The 20,881-nt window shown below is 43.3% G+C and overlaps 1 protein-coding gene and 1 long non-coding RNA gene across 2 annotated transcripts; one reads left to right on the top strand and one right to left on the bottom strand.

Annotated features, from left to right (window-relative positions):
- Positions 1 to 1,618: 1,618 nt before the first annotated feature.
- LOC148687471 (uncharacterized) lies at positions 1,619 to 2,980 on the top strand. The gene is made up of 3 exons (XR_015950502.1): positions 1,619 to 1,751; positions 2,200 to 2,289; positions 2,393 to 2,980. It is a non-coding gene; the product is annotated as an uncharacterized LOC148687471 (long non-coding RNA).
- A 513-nt stretch (positions 2,981 to 3,493) lies between these two features.
- On the bottom strand, positions 3,494 to 20,278 carry WDR12 (WD repeat domain 12). The gene is made up of 13 exons (XM_035137464.3): positions 20,175 to 20,278; positions 19,054 to 19,148; positions 17,875 to 17,969; positions 16,118 to 16,224; positions 15,141 to 15,256; positions 14,283 to 14,437; positions 13,313 to 13,358; positions 9,957 to 10,048; positions 8,034 to 8,174; positions 7,228 to 7,333; positions 6,541 to 6,673; positions 5,013 to 5,085; positions 3,494 to 4,017 (listed from the first exon to the last, which is right to left on the bottom strand). Exons 1-13 carry the CDS (start codon positions 20,213 to 20,215, stop codon positions 3,940 to 3,942), a joined length of 1,278 nt encoding a protein of 425 aa, XP_034993355.2. The 5' UTR covers positions 20,216 to 20,278; the 3' UTR covers positions 3,494 to 3,939.
- Between the last annotated feature and the right edge of the window lie 603 nt (positions 20,279 to 20,881).

The raw sequence follows: 20,881 nt of genomic DNA, 5'->3' as shown, positions 1-20,881 counted from the left end.
TAAGTGTAGGGTTAGGGTGGGGGTTAGGGTTAGGGCCGGGGTTGGGGTCAGAGTTAGGTTTGGGTGGGTAGTTAGCTAGTTTAGAGAGGAGGGTGGGATTTTTGTGTGTGAACAAAATGTACAGACTGTAAGTAGGATTCCTTCCCTTTCTCTTGGTCTCCTGGGGCAGGGTGTGGGTCCTGGGGTCCCCTGCACAGCCTTAGCTCTCTGGAAATCAACCCTGCCAGTCTTCTCCAGAGAGCTCAGCTCCTCCACACTCTTTCCCTGCCTTCTTTTCTCTCCCCTCTCATCCTTTACATTTACTAGGACATTCCTAGCCCACTTTCCTCCCAGGAGCTAAAAGTGGCCTTCATTGTTCTCCCTGCCACCAATTGTTATCTTCACAGCAGCCCTGCAAAGTAGGCTAGGCTGGCCCAAGGTCCACCAGGGAGCTTCATGGCTAAGTGGGGATTTGAACCCTGCTCTCCCAGGTCCTCCTAGTTCATCCGTCCAACCACTACACCTCTGCCTGGCTCCATTTTGCATCTCTCCAGCTGCCCTACGACATCAGCCTTCTCCCCCTTCCTGGGCGCCTCTCTGCCTCCAAGGAAGACCCCACCACCTTCCTAATGTTCTGCTCCTCTTCTGGGACACCTTGATGCTTGGAGGACCCTCCTAAGGGTCTCCTCCCTCTCCAGGAAGGGCAGGGCTGTCCTAAGACGAGGGAGAGCAGCCCTTTAACAGCTGGCAATGCTCGTCTTTCCTTTGGGTTGGAGATCTTGATCCCATAGCACTTGAGGCCTTCCTTCTTTCTCTCTGGCAGCCCTTTGTGCTCTGGGCTGCCTCTTTCCAGCTCTGGTGATGCCGTTTCAGGTCACTGAACTGCAGAGAGATGGAAGGAATTGGGCCACATGTCCCTCCTCACACACAAACACCCCCCATGAATTGGGGCTGCCGGCTTCTGAGCCGCTCTCTGTGCTTGTCTCTTCTAGGTTCAGGTGCTCAAGACGCCTGATCGGCTGCAGCAACAGGGTAGCCCCCCTGCAAGGCCCGGAGCAGCCTGTGGTGTCATGGGAGCAAGTGGCCCTCCTTTTTGGGACAGAGGAGGGCAGGAATGGGCTAGGGGTACAGCTAGTCTAAAGCAGGACAGAGCCAGCCGGCTGGATTCGACCCAAGGTCCATCTGGGCCAGCGTCTGGAAACCCAACACACACACCCCAGCGACCACCCTGTTTTGTGGGGTTTGATGGAGGAAGCAGGGGGCTGGGCTGCAGAGCAAGGCGGAGGGCAGTTATCAGCGGGAGGGGCACCTTCCCTGGTGAATCATGTTCTGGGGCAGGAGGCCAGGATTGGCCCCCAAGGCCTGGAGTGTCCCTCCCCTGTAGGACTTGGAATCCAGGAGAAAACTCTTGGAATAGCCTTGCCAAGGGCTCAGGGACAAAATCCCCAGTCCCCATGTCCTTCTCATTGCAGATTTGCTGGGGTTCCACATCCCTTCCCTGGGGGTGAGTATTGGATAAAGCGAGAGCAGGGAGTGGATCCCTCAGACCTCCCTCCCCACTGCCCAGGCTCTTTGCCCCCCACTCTGCACTCTCAGATGCGGAGGACCCCCCCCCCCCCGAGGAACTGACAGCCTGACTTTTGCATTTCACCTGCTGGAGGAAGATCAGCTATACCTCCTGGAGGTCATCCATCCAGAATTGCCAGGCAGCTCAACTCAGGGGGCTCCGAACCCTGAAGTGCTCCAAGCAGGAGACGGCCAAAGCTATTATGGTGAGTGATGGGTGGTATGAGGGACCCCCATGGGGAGGGAGGGGCAGAAGGGGGCTTTGGGGAAGGGCTTGTGCATCTGCTGGAGAGGAGGACCCTTCTGGCTTAGGGCATGGGGTTGCCAATCCCCTGGAAAGACAAGCCTGGTGTTTGGGGTCAGAGCCTTCTTCCGGAGACCCCTGGAAGGAGCTGGGCTTTCCTCCTATGCTCTCTTCCTGCACATCTTTGGTCTCTTGGAGCGCTTGAGGGATCACCCCCTGAGCCTGGCCCTGGCCTTGGCCCTCCTCCAGCTGAGGTGAGTAGGGTCTTTGGGGTGGGCGAGGTTGCGGGGGTGATTGGGGGGGGCAGAACTCCAGGGGCAGCTCTGGGTGGGCAAGAGCAGGCAGGAGGGAGAAGGGAGCAAGGGAGACTTGAGGAGGCAGTGTCTAAACTCTTCCCTTTCTCTCTCCAGCCCCATTTCAGCTGCGATATGGTCAGTACTATCCTGCGTAGGACAATGGAGTCTATTCTTGGGGGCGCAGAAAAGGAGGACGACAAAGAGGTATGTCCTCTGCTTTGACTTCCCTTTGCACAGCTCTTTCTTTTTCTTGCACCCTTGCAAGATTTAACCCAGCACTCAACCTCTCTACTCTCTTTTCCCGCAGGAACTGAAGAGGCACTTCCAGACCCTGCTGGGGGGGGGGGTCTTCTTCTAGAGGCCCCCAATGCTGGCACCCTCCTCCAGCTGCTCACTGTAAGTGTACTGATGGCATCAGGGAAATTGGGACAATTGGGAGGCACTGGCCTGTGAGAGCTCCTGTTGGAGAACAGCCTTTACCAAAGGTGTCATGGACTTTGAAGGAGCACGAACTCAAGGCGAAAAGGAGAAACGAGCTAAGAGGAAGGCATGTTTGGCAAATCCTCACCGTGATCAACTCCTGCCCAGAAACCTATGTCCACGCTGTGGAAGGACGTGTGGATCCAGAATTGGTCTCCACAGTCACTTACGGACACACGGCTCAAACCGTGTTCATGGAAGGCCCCTAGGCCACAAGCAATTGCCAAAGAAGAAAGAAGAACACACTGCCCAGGCTTGAACCCCACAGAGGTCACTTCAGTGCTGCTAACACAGCAAAAGCAACGTAGGAGGCAGCAGTTACAAGTTACTGGTCTCTGCAGCCACAGCAGATGCTGTGATTCTCCAGCAGTTTGACTTCACCCCTGGAGGCACACTCCATTGTCTCCAAAGACAGGTAAGATACCAACAAGAGGGAAAATAATGGGCCATTCCAATCACCAGACTGCAGTCCTAAATGGTTCACTACCCCTGGGTTGTTTTTTAAAAAATATATACCTTCTGGAATTTGAAACCCACCCAGCATTTTTAAACCACAGAGCTTCATGCTATAAACATGCCTCTTCAGGTTAAAAATGATCTGATATGCAGCATAACAAACTGCTGCTTAAAGAAATGCAGATAAGAACCTAGGGGCCCTTATCTTTTCTGTGAACCGCTCTGAGACCTCTGGGTATAGGGTGGCATATAAATTCAATCAATCAATCAATCACCAAATGTCCATGGCAAGTCCACAAGCAAGAACCCAAACATAACAGCAGCACTTTCCATACCTACAATTCAAGCATACTGCCTCCAGCCATGGAGGCAATCTAATGAGCCCTTGTGGAACTAGTCTTTTAGGTCCTAGTCCAAAAAAGAAATCCTGAATTGTTTTTAAAAAAGTATGTCAGATGGCATTACAACCATGTTAAGGAACACTTCAGTTTTATTTCATTGAAATATTGAGCATTCTCCATCTGGCAACAGCTTCAATTGATTTTTCATGGGAGACATCTGAAGTTCCCACTGAAACTAATGGAAGGTGGAAAGCTCATTATCATGATAAACTTAAAAACTTAAATATACTTGCACAAAATAAAAAAAGTTTTAATAAACACGCATTATGTTAATAAGGCATAAACTGATAAAATTGACCAACTCAAGTTCATATGGTTTGCGTAGGGGGGGGGGGGAGGTTTTAAATAAAAATGCCTTAACCTGCCACCTTGCCTCAAAACAAAGAACAGGAAACTAATGTTGCCCCAAAGTATAATATGCAAGATTTATAATACCATAAATCACACATTTTATACAGCTGTGTATGATAGGTTGCAAAAACAGAAGACTTCATTCTCATGATCCTTTCATTTGTTTTCATGCTCCATCATCAGATGTGGCTGCTCGGTATCTGTAGCAATAGAGCTTGTTGTCTGCACCACCGCTCAACAGCAACTGTAGAGTAGGGAAGAAAAATCTAGTTATAATGAGACAATATTCAGAAACATTCATTTCCCCCCATCCAGACCAAGTAAAAACATATATACAGTGGTACCTTGGTTCCCGAACGGCTTAGTTGTCGAACAAATCGGCTCCCAAACACTGCAAACCCGGAAGTAAGTGTTACAGTTTGCAAACGTTTTTTGGAAGCCAAACATCCGACGCTGCTTCCGATTGAGTGCAGGAAGCTCCTGCAGCCAATCAGAAGCTGTGCCTTGGTTTCTGAACGGTTTCGGGAGTCGAACGGACTCCCAGAACAGATTAAGTTTGAAAACCAAAGTACCGCTGTACCAGGAAAAACAATTTTTCATCAAAACTTGCATAAGAAACACAAGGCACGGTATCATGGGTTTCCAAATGCTTAATGCAAAGGAAGGAGTACCGTATATACGAAAAGGCTAATTCATATTCTGGCTTATTTGGCAGACATATGATTAATACAGCCAATTGTGCCTTGGAACTTTTGCCTGCCTTAATGTTAGGAACAGAAGCTTCACAATGTCTTAAATCCACAATATAAAGAGAAGCAGCATAAAATGCTATAAGCAAAAAAACATCTGGTCATTTTGCATGATATCCAACATCATTGTCCCAAAAGAGAAAGGACTTCTACTTCTGCAACCAGACTTCTCGTCCCTAACCCTTCTCCTGATGCATTTGGCAGGCTTGGGGAAAAACCCAGAACAGGTTTTGGGGAGAGGAAGTCCCATTGCACAGGCAGGTCTTTGCAGTAACAAGACTTTGTTGGATGTAACCCAAAGTTTCTGCAAAATCACATACATTATTTCAAGTAGTTTTAAGATAAATCACTTTCACAAGTTGAACCTTTGCTGTTCTGCATTGCATAAGTAATGAATATAAATCACTACACATATCCAACTACATAAACAACATCTGCTCCAAAGATACTTCAGTTTCTACCCCATTCCTGTTCCTGACGAAATTCTTACCCCTGCTTCTGTCCATTCCACACACAAAACCTTGTCTTCATGAGCAGCCAAGTCATAGAGAGGTGCCTTGCAACTATAGGAAACAAATATTAGACAGCCATACTAGTTATATCACGTGGAAATAAAAGCATTCTGATGGCTAATTGCTGAAATCAGTCAGCACATTCCTTCTACGTAAACTTCCCCTCCTACTCCCATTCTTCTGTCATCTTTTCGGTAAGATCCAATTGCAGAAGACTCTTATTCTCATTCAATCAAGAACTTCTGCTGGCACAAGGTTGGGGGTGGAGGGAGGTGGTGGCGATTTTTGCAGATTCCTCATGCAGCCCCCTAGAAATTGGGACCAGAGAATTTGGGGAAGAACATGGAAGGTGGTGATGAACACTGCAGGATGAATCAACAAAAATATCCTCCTCACTTCCATCAGTGGGAGAAAAATTCCACTTCTGGGATGCTTCTGCCAACAGGAGCAAAGTCTGGGTCCAAACTACTATTTCACTTTTGAAATTATGCACACTACAGAAGGTATTTAATCATAAGCAAGTGCTGATTTTGATCAAAAAACTCTATACTTAGGACTGCAATACCTCAAGGACCAACTCTTCTCAATATGAACCAGTCCAGACGCTATGGTCTTCATCAAAGGCCCTTCTCTGTGTGCCCCACTCAAGGAAGATGAAGGTGACCACATAGGAACAGGCCTTTTCACTGGTGGCCTCCCATCCAATGAATGATTTTGCAGGGAGATGTGCCTGCCGTATAGCTGTCAACTTTCGGATTTGAAAACAAGGGATCAGCAGCTTCATCTGTCCCGGGGACAATCTACGGTATATCTAACAATCCAGGATAGCAGTGGGAAATGGCTTTGAAATAAGGGAATTTCCAGCAAAAAAAGGGAAGGTTGACAGCTGTGGCTTGGAATAAGGGTGTTTCCTGCAAAAAAAGGGAGGGTTGACAGCTATGGCCTGCCACCATCCTTGTCAGTCTCTAGGTGCCAGGATAAGACCTTTTTGTTTACCGAGGCCTTTGGCTAATTGATCTTGTTTCTTACTGTGATCCTCATCTTTCAATGGGGTGGGTAAGACTTGTCCTTATTAATAATGTGTTTCTGGATGAGCATTTTAATGTATTTTGCATTGTTCATTGTTTTAATTCTTTTTATTGTTCTAAACTGCTTTTATGTATTGCATTCTACCTTGCCAACCCACTTTGAGACTTCTTGTTGTATAAAGCAATTGGTAAATGCAATAAATAAATAAAAACCACTGTCCTGCTGTCCCATAATCCTTAGAAAAAAACAGAATTGCATCGAACACAATGCTTAGGGACACATTTTCAGGCGCAGAAATAACATTGAGGAGAATATTGCTAAAATCAGACTTAAGATCTAGTCAGAACCCTTCAAATCAAGATCAATTGCCCTAAATATTCCAAGAACCTATAATGACATTTCTTCAGTTTGTGTGTTATCCAGTAACACAAATCCATATGGCAAAAGTCAAACAAAAACCCAGGGTTTAAAGTTTACCTTCTTGTGTCCCAGAGTTTGACAATGTTGTCTAAAGAACCAGAGATGAGTTGCTGCTCATGTGTGGGTGACCACTTCACTGATGTCACCCAGCCAGTATGTGAGGTAAGAGAAAGCAGTACCAAAGAACCATCTGAAAAGAGGCAGACAAGTCTCACTAGCCACAACTGATGAGTCACACAAGACATTTCAGTAAAAACAGGGCATCTGCAAGCCAAAGGAAGAAATTAGGAAGCTGCCATATACCAGGTCAGATTTTTTTATCCATCTAGCCCAGATCTGTATGCCCAGACTGGCGGCCGCTCTCCAATGTCTCCGGCAAGAGAATAATCTTTCATTTAACTTACAACCCGTTCCTTCCTAACTAGAGGTGCCAGGGACTGGACCAGAGACACTGTGTATGGTGAAACATGTCCTCTACCGCTGAGTTATGATCTCTGCATGTAGAGAGCTTTAGAAACCCTGCTATAACTACTGCATAGAAGTGGAAGATTATAGCAGCTCTTCCCGACTCTGGGTTACAAAAGTATGCCACCAGTCAATCAGGGTTGGGAAGCCTCACCAGAAAACAGCTCAATAAATGCATGAAATAATAATAATTTTAAAAATGTAACTTGTTTGTGTGTGTACATGTGCACACACTATTTGCAAAAATTATCTCGTGAATATACATTCTGTTCTACCCACCTTTGGTACGAGGGTCCCATAACCTAATGTGTCTGTCAGTGCTTCCAGAGGCTAAACGCCGACACAATGGCGAGTAGGATATAGAGTTGAACACTTTGTTTCCAGTCTATGTAAAAATAAAGAGTAGAAAGAAGCAGGGTGGATTTAAATCACTAGTCAGTAAGACTTGATTTAAATTACTTTTTTTTACAGAAAGACTCATTCTTGCTGGTATAATCTTAATATTTACAACCAGATGAAAGTTTCATTTTTGGAATAATAAATTTTCAGAGTAGTTTTTACAGCTCTATCAAAAATTGCTGATTTGCTTATACTATTGGAAATACATAGACAGATAGTTATGAAATTATTGTGAGGTTTAATGAGTTTGGACATCTTTTCTGCTGTACTTTATTGGAAGGAGAAAAACAATAATTTCTTTAATAACAATTTAAACAATTTTTTAACTAAAGCAATAACACTATAGCATATGTATCCAAGTTTGTTAACTGATGTGGTGGTTTTTTTTTTTAACTTAAACTGAGTTTTAGCACACATGAAAAACTTAAAACAAATCCTTATTTCCTGATGAATAGCCTTTGGACTATAATGTAATTTAAACAGAAAGCTATCTTTAGAAAGATTTTTCCTCCAAAATCATTTTATTTTAAAATCCGATTTAAATTTTTAAAATCTGATTTAAAAAAAAACACATTGATTTTTATCCACCCTGAGTAGAATTGCTCTTTAGATTTTGTACAAAACTCTTTGTTGAAGGCAGTTAAGCAATCTGAGAAATGGCGAACTTGGTTTGCAAGAGAACTCACCAAAGTGGATTTGAGGCCCCCTGTCTCAACATCCCACACCTTAATTGTGTGGTCCCATGAAGCACTGCATATTTCATCTGTATCAGACCAAAGTACAGAAGAGACCGATTCTGTATGACCTGAGAGGGTTGTGACAGGAGTCTAGACAGGAAAAATAAGTATTTGGAGGATATGGTTATTGAAGTATTTTATTTTGTGAAACGAGCTTGTTCGCTAAAGCTGTTAAGTCTATACATATACTGTAGGAATTGCTCCCAAGTAAATGTGCATGGGATTGTGCAATTTCCCTCCATTTCAACCCACGGGAGTTGACTCCAGGGCTCAGTAGACCTATTGCAGCAGCTGGCCAATCTCTCCCTTGGCACCTCTCTCTCCCTTGGCACCTGCAGCTGCCATCTTAGTTCCCCCCCCCCAAAAAAAGCAACACCCTTTTGTTGCATTCTAGGCAAAAACAAGGCACACAACTGTGGCAATCAGCACATTTTTGAGTCAGCCACTATGTGTTCTTAGCTGCAGGACAGTTATCTCTGCACAAGGAATGGCTTACTGGAGGAGGCAACACTCTGTACAGTACATCATAAAAATAACAGTACAACAAGCTAGAAATGCCAAAAAGGGTAGAGCCCTCCACAGATTCCCTGTGGTTGGCAATGCTGAGCCCCAAGAGTAATTTAGTAATAGGAAAGCACCATCTCCCATCTGACAAAAATGTTCAAGCTGATCTTGAGATGGAGAAGGAACTCAATGAGACATCCAACAGGAGTAATTGTTGTAGTAATGGGTGATTTCAATTACCATCACATATACTGGATAAATGTGTGTTCCAGTCACAAAAAAGGCAACATTTCTAGACACCCCTCAATGACTGTGCCCTAAGATGGCCGGCCACAGAACCAACCAGAGAATCAGTGACTGTCCTTGACTGTCCTTTTATTATGTGGTTGCCAGGACCTGGTGAGTTGCCAGGACCTTCATTTATTACACTGAGGTCCAGCGCTGAGGGCCTTCTGGTGGTTCCCTCACTGTGAGAAGTGAGGTTACAGGAAAGCAGGCAGAGGGCCTTCTTAGTGGTGGCGTCTGCCCTGTGAAATGCCCTCCCACCAGATGTCAAGGAAATAAACAACTATCCAACTTTTAGAAGGCATCTGAAGGCAGCCCTGTTTAGGGAAATTTTCCATGTTTGATGTTTTATCATGTTTTAATACAGTCGTACCTTGGAAGTCGAACAGCCTAGTTCTCGAACGTTTTGAGTCCCGAATGATGGAAATCTGGAAATGACTGTTCCGATTTTTAAACATTCTTTTGGAAACTGAACGTCCAGCGGGGCTTCCATGGCTTCTGATTGGCTGCAGGAGCTTCCTGTAGCCAATCAGAAGCCACACTTTGGTTTTCGAACGTTTTGGAAGTCGAACGGACTTCCGGAATGGATTCTGTCTGACTTTCAAGGTAGGACTGTATTCTGTTGGGAGCAGTCCAGAGTGGCTGGGGAAACCCAGCCAGATGGGTGGGGTATCAATAAATAATAATAATAATAATAATAATAATAATTTTATCATTATTAAAGAGTTGTTGATCTCTCTCAAAACAGTGATCATGGTGCCATCAAATCCTGCATATATATAAATGGACAATTGCCAGGCACATCTAACTTGGATGGCTCTAAAAGGGGTTTAGACAAATTCATGGAGGGTAAGGCAATCGATGATTACCAGTCATGGCTGTGTACTAGCTTCAGTACTGAAGACTATATGCCTCAAAATACAGGCAGAAACAGGAAGGAAGCTGTAGCACTCAAGACCTGCTTGCAGTTTCCCATGTGCATCTGCAGCCAGCAGGTCCTTGGAGGTATAGCTGGCTGGTAATGCTAGGCCCCAACCCCACATCCCGTCAAAGGAATTTCTACGCAATCCAGGTTTGTCTTACTCTTGTTAGTCCCAGCTGCTCAGTTTTCTGCTTTTTCCTTGGTCTGTTTGCCACCTCCTCCGTTTCCATTTCATCCTCTTCATCTGTAGGCACTGAAATAAAAAATATGGTCATTTTAACCCTACGACCACTTGCCGGTCAATCTCCTATTGCTATAAATTGGATTTTTGTAAACTGCCAAAAAAAGAAGAAATCTAATTATCAACAAATCTATGATATGAAATATCACTGATTAGTCCTAATTTACATGCCGGCCTGCTATTTGCACACACTTCCCCCAAGAACACTGATCAATTGCCATATTAACTCAATTCCATGGAAGCAAGTGTTTTAGTCAATGGGTGCAATCCAGATATGAGCTAGATGTCCAATGGGATTAACTTCCAAATAAAAGTTTTTGGAATTGTGGAGCCAGCTTGCTGTAGTCATACTAGTTGCTTAAGGTCAGGTGTGGGTAACCCTGACTTTTTAGACATTGCTGAACTACAACACTTATCATCCCTGGCCATAGCTGCCAAGTTCTCCCTTTTTTTAAGGGAAATTCCCTTATGCTGAATAGGCTTCCTCATGGGAAAAGGGAAAACTTGGCAGCTATGTCCCTGGCCACTGAACCTATTTGTTGGGAGCTGATGGGCATTGTAGTTTAGCAACATCTGGGGAGCCAAAGGTTTCCCACACCTGCTTTAGGTTCCTGTGACATCTTAATTTTATTGTGGCAGAAGTTTTGGGGGGTTCTCTCAGGAACATGAAGTGTTTTGCCCGATTTTGCATAAAATCAGCTCTCAGACTGAAGATCACAGCCGCAGCACTCCTCTCTCAGTCCTGCATGTGCTGCTAAAATACGGTTAAGTACATCCAGATTTGTGGTTTGTTTCCCTCCAGATAATCCATGAGTTGCAACTAAAGTTTACGAGTGACACAAACCACAAGTCTGGGCTCTCTCCGATGCACCACTTAACCCAGCGTTTCTCAAACCTGAGTCTCTAGCTGTTGTTGGTCTACAGCTCCCATCATCCCTAGCTGGCAGGACCATAATTAATATTAAATAAAATAATAATTATAATTTATTTATACCCCACCCATCTGGCTGGCTTTCCCCAGCCACTCTGGGCAGCTCCCAACAGCATATTAAAAATACGACAAAACATTAAAAACTTCCCTAAACAGGGCTGCCTTCAGATGTCTTCTAAAAGTCAGATAGTTGTTTATTTCCTTGACATCTGATGGGAGGGCGTTCCACAGGGCAGGTGCCACCACCAAGAAGGCCCTCTGCCTGGTTCCCTGTAATCTCACTTCTCGCAGTGAGGGAACCGCCAGAAGGCCCTTGGCACTGGACCTCAGTGTCTGGGCTGAACCATGGGGGTGGAGACGCTCCTTCAGGTATACTGGGCCAAGGTCGTTTAGGGCTTTAAATGTCAGCACCAACACTTTGAATTGTGCTCAGAATCGTACTGGGTGGCAGGACCGGTGTTATATGGTATTGGCGGCCACTCCCAGTCACCAGCCCAGCTGCCGCATTTTGGATTAGCTGTAGTGGTCAACAATGATGGAGTTGTAATCCAACAACAGTTGGGGACCCAAGTTTGAGAAACACTGACTTAAACCAAACCATGGCTTATTTTCCATGCTTCTCTGTGCCTTCCTGTGTTGAAGGCAACATCTAACAAATAAGCCCTTCATGTAAACAGTGGCTTATTCCCGTGGGCTCCAGACGAATCGGACATCCTCATAATCTCCCCCCCCCAAATAATTTTTATTCAATTTTCCAATTAAACAAAACATACACACACATACACAAACATAAAACTTATTAATTACATAATATATCCCTCATCTCATGTCCTTTTGCTCTCTCTCGAGCTATGACTTCCCTCCCTCCCTTCATACAGCTTTATTATTTTACTCTTATCTTGCAGTTCCTTTTACAAATTCAGTCAAACTTTGTAGGTTTTATTTCAGTCTTGCAAGTGTCTTTAAACTTGTACAGTTATTCTCCATATAGTCAATGAATTTACTCCATTCCCTCTGGAACTTTGTCTCTCCCTGGTTTCGGATCCCACAGGTCAACTTTGCCAATTCAGCATAGTCCATCATTTTTGTCTGCTACTCCTCAATAGTCGGTACCTCCTGCGTTTTCCACTTTTGGGCTAATAAAGTTCTCGCCGCAGTTGTGGCATATATAAATAGTCTCTGGTCCCCCTTAGCAATCTCATCACCCATAAGTCCTAATAAGAAAGCTTCGGGGTTTTTTTGGTGAAAGTATACTTAAATATCTTTTTCAACTCATTATATAAATTTTCCTAAAAACTTTTTACTATATTGCATGTCCACCACATATGGTAAAACTGCCATTCCTTCTCTTTACATCTCCAGCATACTTTACTGCTCATCCTATACATCTTAGCTAATTTTACTGGTGTTAAATACCATCTATACATCATTTTCATAACATTTTCTTTCAGGGCGGTACATGCAGTAAATCTGGCGAGACCCTCTTCCTACATGCGAGTTTAGCATGTATGTTTTTATGGAGTTTTTATGGAGCTACGAGACAGACACTGGGTTACAGGTCTGTGCAGGTGGCCTGTGCAGTTCACACATTAATTGAACCCAACCCCTACGGTGAAACAAAGTATTCTCCAAACTCATAGGACTGATATTCCCAACCCCTACGGTGAAACAAAGTATTCTCCAAACTCATAGGACTGATATACATACACATGTGGGAATCTACAATTCTGCAACCCGGCACCACATTTTGAGCTTCTCCTGCAGTCGGGCAAAAGTATTTGCATGCAACTTCAAACTGCAATGTCTGGGGCAGCTTCAGTTTGCCAAAAAAGGTGGTTCAGGTACTGTACTGCTTATTTGTAAGTGAAACCTCTGAGTGGTTTAGATGTGGGCGCCCCCACATGTAAACCACTCAGAGGTTTCACTTACAAATAAGCAGTACAGTGGTGCCTCTGCTGGGGCAGAGACCAACGGAACACAAAGGAGAACCAGCTGTCAGCGCCTCTCAGCTGATCTTCCTTTGCCTTCTTCCCTTGCTACAGCTGGTTCCCCTTACGCTAGATGAATGCCCTGATTTTCTGATCAGAGGTTTTTATGACCACGCTTCGCACGACGAAGCGGTGGCCATAGAAAACCTCGTCGTATAGCGAGGCAACCTCCGATCAGAAAATCCTTTCGTTAAGCAAAATTTTCGTCTAGCAGGGCATTCGTCTAGCGAGGCACCACTGTATACAAATCCTGTTAAATAAATAAATGTATCGTAAGCATGCAAAGTTGTAGACAAAGGAGCTGGGAGTTATTCGATGAAAGGCCAAAGGAAGCACATAGTCAAACCCTGATCTTACCTGCAGACCAGATCTTTAGCATCTTATCCCAGGATCCACTGCAAAACTAAACACACCACAAAACAGTTTTCAACAAAAAAATGGTACATTTTAGCTAGCTATCATTTGTGATGGGCAAGCTACCCAAAGCTTGATTTTAGAACAGGCTTAACTTGAGTGAGTCACCGTGTTTTTCCATGTATAAAGCGCCCACATATATAAGACAACCCCTATTTTTTTGAACACAAAATTAAGAAATTGGGCCAGAGTCCAGGCCTGAACCTGAGTCTGGGTTACCCATGCCAGAGCCCAAGTTTGAACCACAGCCTGGCCTGCCTGCGCCACAGCTCGAACCCAGGCCACCCATACCAGAGCCGGAGCCCAAATCCCTGTGCATTCAACATCCATGTATAAGATGACCCCCAATTTTTTACTAAAATCTTTTAGCAAAAACAATGTTTTATAGATGGAAAAAATACAGTACTTGATTTGACTCCAAACCAGATTCAAACAGGACCCAGGGTAAGTCCCCATACCCTTTTGAATGAGCTTTTACATTTTATTTAAAAAATCTTGAGGCTGAAAATCTTGAGCCTTCAGCTAAACAATTCCTCAGCAAAAAAAATTCCCCATGGTTTTACTGGAGAAGAATATAAAATCAGGAAGTGGGGGAGGGAGGGACAGAAAGATAGATGTATGCCTCATGCCATAATTTCACATCTCTGAGTGTTTGTTTACAGAGGGTGGTGAACACAGCACATGATATCATGGGCTGTGCCTGCATTTCATTGTACACAGGTTATATTGACAATAAAGGTATTATTATTAATTATTATTATTATTGTTATTATTATTATTATTTGTGCAAGGCTTCCAGTTATCAGTAGATGGAGAGCAGATGCTGTACTGTTGCCTTTTATGTGAAACAACATCAACTGCCTCAGCTGCTTAGGTGGGAGGGAGGGAGGAAAGTGTAGTCAATATAACTTACTTTAGTCCTTGAGCCATCTACAGCGACAGATTCTACGCTTCCGGCATGCCCTCTGCAGCAGTGAAGGGCCTTCACTTTGTTCTTTTCTACACTCCATTCCCACAGCAGGATAGTCTGGTCCATAGACGCACTAAGCAGCAGGCATGACAAACTATCTGAGGGATACAGGCATAGCAGACAGGTTCACACAGCAGTCTTTCCCCAAACCAACCCTCTCCTAATTCTCCCAACCCGCTCAAATATGATGAAGAATTTACAAAACGATTATAAACAGGCCGAGGATGTGATCAATTTGGAGCTGAGGCAACGCAGAAGGATATCGCAGGGCTACTGGGAATGTAGAAGTAAATAGAATATGACGGTCACTCATACACATTCCCAGTTTAATGGCCATGAATGCAGTCGGAGGCAGCAGTATAACACCAGGCCACCCTGTTTAGGGAAGTTTTTAATGCCTGGAAGTTTTATTCTGTTTCTAATGTTCTGATGAAAGCTGCCCAGAGTGGCTGGGGAAACCCAGTCAGATGGGCAGGGTAGAAATAATTTATTATTATTATTATTATTATTATTATTACCCAGTGGGACTTTGATCCTGAGGCCTTTGTTTCAACACAAAACTGCCACGTAATGTGGCAACAATTGCACAGGAGGAATTGCAAAGAAAAGTGGAAGTTGAGAGGCGGCTAGGTTACTCTGATGCAGCGAAAGCAAAAAAGTATTTCGATAAATTTGTTAAGCCTTTAAGGTGTCACTTTCTGGGTTGGATTTCAGTTTGGAAATAACCAAACAATTCAGGGTGGCAAGCTTTCTGTGAAATTTATTTAAGCTGAAACCCCAGACAGAGTAAAATCGACTTACCTTTTTTGACCCAGGCCACATCTTTAACCACATCTACATGTCCAGCAAGCGTCATTATGGGTTTGCCTTCTACTGACCAAATCCGAGATGTCTGGTCATAGGAGCCTGTCAAAATCCTATGGAATTTAGAAGCAAAAAGCCCTGCTTGGTGGTTGTCTATAATTCTTCATAGGATACATTTCTACATTATGGGCTTTAATTGAGCACTTGACACACTGTGCAATTTCAATTTTTTTTGGAATATGATGCTCAAATATGATGTTTGTTAATGAAGAACCCTTTCCCAGCAAGACACTTGGGCTATAGATACTGCGCACAGTTAAAGCTGCAAATCTATAAGGCAATGCCACCATCCATTCTCTGCGGAGCCAGCATGCTAAAATGCTTACTAGATTCACATATACTTACCTTCTGTGTAGTTTGAAAGTTCAAGTGGAGATTTTGAATGGGAAAAAATATGTTTATTTAAAAGACAGAGGGGAAAGGAGGAAAAGAATGGATAAACTGATGCTGTGCCTTCAACATGGTGAGTGAAATAAAACAAGACAAAAGAAGAATGGATACTAAAACTTACGGAATACGCAGAAATGGCAAAACTTACCGGAAAAATAAGAAACCAAGGTAACAAACTTTTTATAAAAGAATGGAAATGGTTTCTTGAATATTTACAAATAAACTGTAAACAGATAAGAACATTGGCAGGATCACTGTAATAACCTGCAGTTTTATAAGAGGATATATTTAAAGCAGGTGAATAAATGAGTAATTTAAGTTAATTTGGAATATGCAGAAAATATAAAAAATTAATTTAAGAAACTGCAGAAAGTGGGAAGGAAGTCGAGTTTTGATATGTTAAAATGATTGAAATGTATAGAACTGAAAAATCATAAATAAAAAATGAAATAATGCAAGGCAATATCTTACAGACAGTAAGTCAGACAAAAGAGATTAAGAAAGAAGTAGTATGTCTCCCTTACCATTCTTCTGTAGCTTCAATAGAACTGATCCAATCATCATGCAGCATGCATTCTTCAGGTTGAGGAGCAGTGTATTTTTCAACATACTCTATGGCTACTACTTCTTCCTGCGCACACAAAACACGTCAAGGGGAAAGGGTCAGCCACGGAGGTTTCAGAGGAAAATTTCCTCTGCAGCAGAGGAGGCTTCACAAGGACCGTGGCTGCTGCTTAGCACCAAGGGTTCCTCTTTTAAATTGTTTTTAATTTTCATCTGTTGCTTTAAATGAGACCACCTTGGCTGTGAGCCCTGGAAGACCTGCACCCTGCCTTACTGGCCCTCTCCCATCTGGCCTGGGAGAGTGGAGTGCTGACTGACTCCAGCTACAAAAGTTGAGGCTGTTGAACAGATTCTTGGGCTGGAGTTTACAGGTGGGTTGAGAGAGCTTGTTGCTGTTACTGATGTTATTGTTGTATCTTTAGTTTTTAGATCTTATGATTTATGTGGAAATTGTTTCCATTAGGTTGTGTACATTTTGATGTGTTTTATTTGTTGTTTATGACTTCTGTTATGTTTGTAATTACGTAAATCTTGTCATGTTGTAAGCCGCCTTGAGCGTAGTTTCAGCTATGAAAAGGTGGCATACAAATAAAATGATGATGATGATCAGCTTTGGCTCCTTTGTGCAAGAGTACCTGCTGAAGATTAATGGTACAAGCCAGCACCCACTCGCCATTAGCTTTACTGAGCTACACTGACAGTCCTGAAATGCTATGTTCCAGGTGTAAACTGCCCAACAGGAGTTTTAACAGCAGTGCGGAGCCTGCGCTAGGCAAGAATGTCGAAGGCAAGACCAAAGAGGAAACCGTTCTTCAGGATCTCACAGATGCACTTAGTCTACTGTATACTTATTTAAGATTATGACTTGTATGCTGTTTAGGAAAAGTGACACACAGATATTGAAAACAAAACAAGGTGATCTCTTATAAGAAATCCTTATTTTCTTCCAGTTCCCTCCGCCCCCCTGAAAGCAAGGGGGCAAATTACCTGCACCAGATCCTGGCTAATTCAAGTAAGGGACTCAATTCTCGGGCCTCTCAGGAGAATGCAAGGGCTTTTTGGTCCAATGCATTCAAGGCATTGTATATTCCGGTGTATAAGATGACCTTTTTAACCCCAAAAAATCGTCTCAAAATTCGGGGATCTTCTTATACGCCGGGTACTGCCCGCTTGGCAAGTCCCCCGCGCACTGCGCTAAACCGGGACTTGCCGAACAGCGTGGGAACTCGCCGAGCAGCGCCAGAAATCGCTTCTGCAAAGACGTGATTCTGGTGCCGCTCGGCGAATCCCTGCTGTGCCAGAAATTGCAAGTACATAAAATATAGAGAATATCCCAAACTCTATATTTTAACTTGAAAATTAGGGGGTCGTCTTATACGCCAGCATATACTGTACGGTAATCTCTGCTGCTGGAATGCCTTGTTCCAGGGCCTTACACTGGCTACTGCAAGCAGCAGACCTGTGTCTTATGGGAACAACAGAGGCCTCTGTAGCAGATGTAGGATCTCAACTACATACACACTTTTAACCAATCCTAAATCCCCTCTAGCTAGCAGCTCTGGAGGCTTGAATTGCTCTGTCATACATTTGCAAGCTAGACAGCCTGATACTATAAATGGGAGTTTTGCACAAATTTAAGTGGGTGATGCTATCTTTCTTACTCTTATAATCCAGAGCCTATACTCTACACACACACAAACCCACCCCAATGACTTACAGTTGAGATATTTTCCACTTCCATGTGCCTGACCAGGGACATGCGCAAGAACTGTCCGTTGATAAGGAAATCAAATTCCACATATTTGTGGCCTTCTAGAGACAAAGAAAACACAAGTGTCAGGTTGCATAGCTTATATGATACACTCAGAAGATGCAGTTTACACTGTACATTTGAGAAGGCTTGGTGAATACGTCTAAAATGTAGCCTTCAGTTATTCCTGTGCAATACACACTCATATTAACAAATTATCACAGGCAACCAAACTTTATCATCCAGGGGAGTACAAAAATTCTCAAGTTTTTTGTTAGCAGATAAGATTTAGCTCCCCAAACCAGCAGTAATATCACTGATACACATTACATTTTCAGCAAATTGGCTGTTACAGCATCTTGGTTCCAACTGTAATATTCTTTGAACTCCTAGACATAATACATTTCTCTGGGCAAGCGATCATGAGGAAACAAAAAATCACCATAGAAATGATCAGAGATTGTGCAGAGATTTTGTCTATCTGAACATGTACCCAAGGAAGGCAAGGGCCAACTTTCTGGACAAGAAACTTACTGTGTGAAATGGCTCTGTGACCACAGCAGGAATACAACTGGGTACCACAGTGAGAGTCAGTATAATGAAGTGGGCAGTACTAATTTCATGTGTGGGACCCAGGTTCAGATAGCACCTTGTAAACATCACTTGGCTAAGTCACTGTCTCCCAACCTAGCCCATACCAACCTAAGTCACTGTCTCCCAACCTAGCCCATACGACAAAAAAAATGCTCCAAGGATAACACTCTATGTACAGTTTTCTGACACTTTGGGATGAAGCATGAAATACAAATGTGATGAATAAATAATGCATACATAATCTACAAATTGTCTAGTGCCCCAAATTGTGTATCTCCACTCTTGTTTGCTTTGCTAAATAAGATATGCTTTGGGAGGAAGGGTTGAATATAAATGTAATAAATGTGAGTTTATATGGAATTTGCTGAGGTGGTATCTATAGCATCGTGTGTTTAATAGCAACAATTAATTAACTCTGTAAAAATGTAAACTGTGATTAGTTGCATGTGTGGTAACCACCTCTACAGACTCCTGAAGGAGAGCTAAAATAAACTCTTGACTAATAGCAAGGGGGCAAACTTTCAAAACCACTTCCCTCAAACATAAATGTACCATTTTTTGCTTCCAGCAATTTGTTGATAACATTACTGAGATCAGCAACTTCAGAAGCAGCTGGGACAGAGAAAGGAACATCATCTACTATGTATCTGTGGAGAGAAAACAGTTGCAAACAGTATTCAGAAACGGGTAAAATCAATCTCAAACTTCCAGCATCAACTTCATGGGAAATATTTTACCTTTTAAGAGCAGACTCTACCAACCATGTACTATACCATCATATAGGTATGGTAAACATAGGAGTGGACAGTTAAGTCCACTCAAAGGCGACCATGGGCCCTCCCACCCATATCAAGTCCCAGTAACATCCACCCCCAACCTGGATGACCAACTAAACCCAAGAGAATTGTTTTGAAATCAAAACAAACAAACCATCTGTGGCACTTTAAAGGCACTCGGCACAAGATTTCCTGCACTTTTGCCCATTTTAAAACATGCACAGATTGCTACCCTCAGGTGCCACAGATAAAAGCGTGCGTGAGAGTGATGAGTGAGGCCAAAAAACCATGAAATGCAAGCACGTGGATACAGATTACACACATATACATATATCCAATCAACTAGTTTATTGTAAAAATGTTTTGTACTGTATATAATTTGCTAATTACAGGTAGCAAGCTGATTGGTCTATAACTAGCTGGATTGGCTGTAAGGCCTTTTTTGAATATAGGGATGACTACCACTGTGGCCCAAACTTCGGGAAATAACTCAGATGAATTAATAAATGAGAATATTACCGCCACCAGGGAGGCCCACCAGTCCATGTTAGATTTCAACAGTTCTGGGGGGAAATAATCTACGCCTGGTGCTTTATTGTTTCTCAACTGTGAAACAAGGTTCTTGACTTCATTTCTAGATACTGGAAACCAGTCTGGTAAGTTTTCCAAAGATTCTGTTATGTGGTTGACCTCATCATCCTGCCCATGATAAGAATGAATGATAATATTGCATACACGTACATATACATCTATATGAACGCAATGCCGAAATGGACTTTGCTTAAGAGCAACGCTTCAGCCACAGTTGCCATTGCTGCAATGACCCAGTTATGCCCTTCCAGACCCCGGCGGTGTACAGAGGAGCCCCGCGATTCCCATTGAGCACGATTAACTTACTTCGTGTCCTCAGTGAAAAAGCGAGCCTGAAGCTGCGCCATTTCAAAGGCTGGGATATTTCTGTCTCTCTCTCTCTCTCTCTCTCAGAATCAGCAGCGCCTCGTGGCTTCAGAGTTACTTCCGCCCTCTGCCGTGGGGCCGATGGAGTCGGCTCAGCGAGCGATTAGTTTAGTCTGCCCTTAAAGGTAAAGAACCAGCTTTTATTTTTCTCCCTCTCTTCTCGCCCCCACTTCCTACATAAGCCACGAAGTCGATGGGTTGTTGTTTTTCAATTGGTTCCGCCGTGCACACAAAAAAGGCGTACACTATATTTTTTAAAAATTATATTTCCCTCTATACCCCCACCCCAATGAATCCTGGGAGCTGCGGTTCTAGAGTTACAATTCTCAGGAAATTGGTTCTCAGGACGGGGGAAAATGTGATTTGTGCTGTAAACCTATGCTGGGATTGCAGCCTATTATTCCTATTTACCGTATACCCATCTGAGTTGAAGGAAATTGGGTAATATAAAAATTAAACACCTCTCTCTCTCTCTGAGTCATATTATTATATTACTCAGATATATATATGTATATGTATGAAATATTTATTTAATACTGCCCTTTATCTAAAGATCTCAGGACGGTTCATCTGAAGAAGTGTGCATGCACACGAAAGCTCATACCAAAATAAAAACTTAGTTGGTCTTTAAGGTGCTACTGAAGGAA

The sequence above is a fragment of the Zootoca vivipara genome, chromosome 1 (assembly GCF_965207765.1).
Source record: "Zootoca vivipara chromosome 1, rZooViv2.hap1.1, whole genome shotgun sequence".
Classification (NCBI taxonomy): Eukaryota; Metazoa; Chordata; class Lepidosauria; order Squamata; family Lacertidae; genus Zootoca; species Zootoca vivipara.
This window is presented reverse-complemented; position numbering and strand designations above follow the sequence as displayed.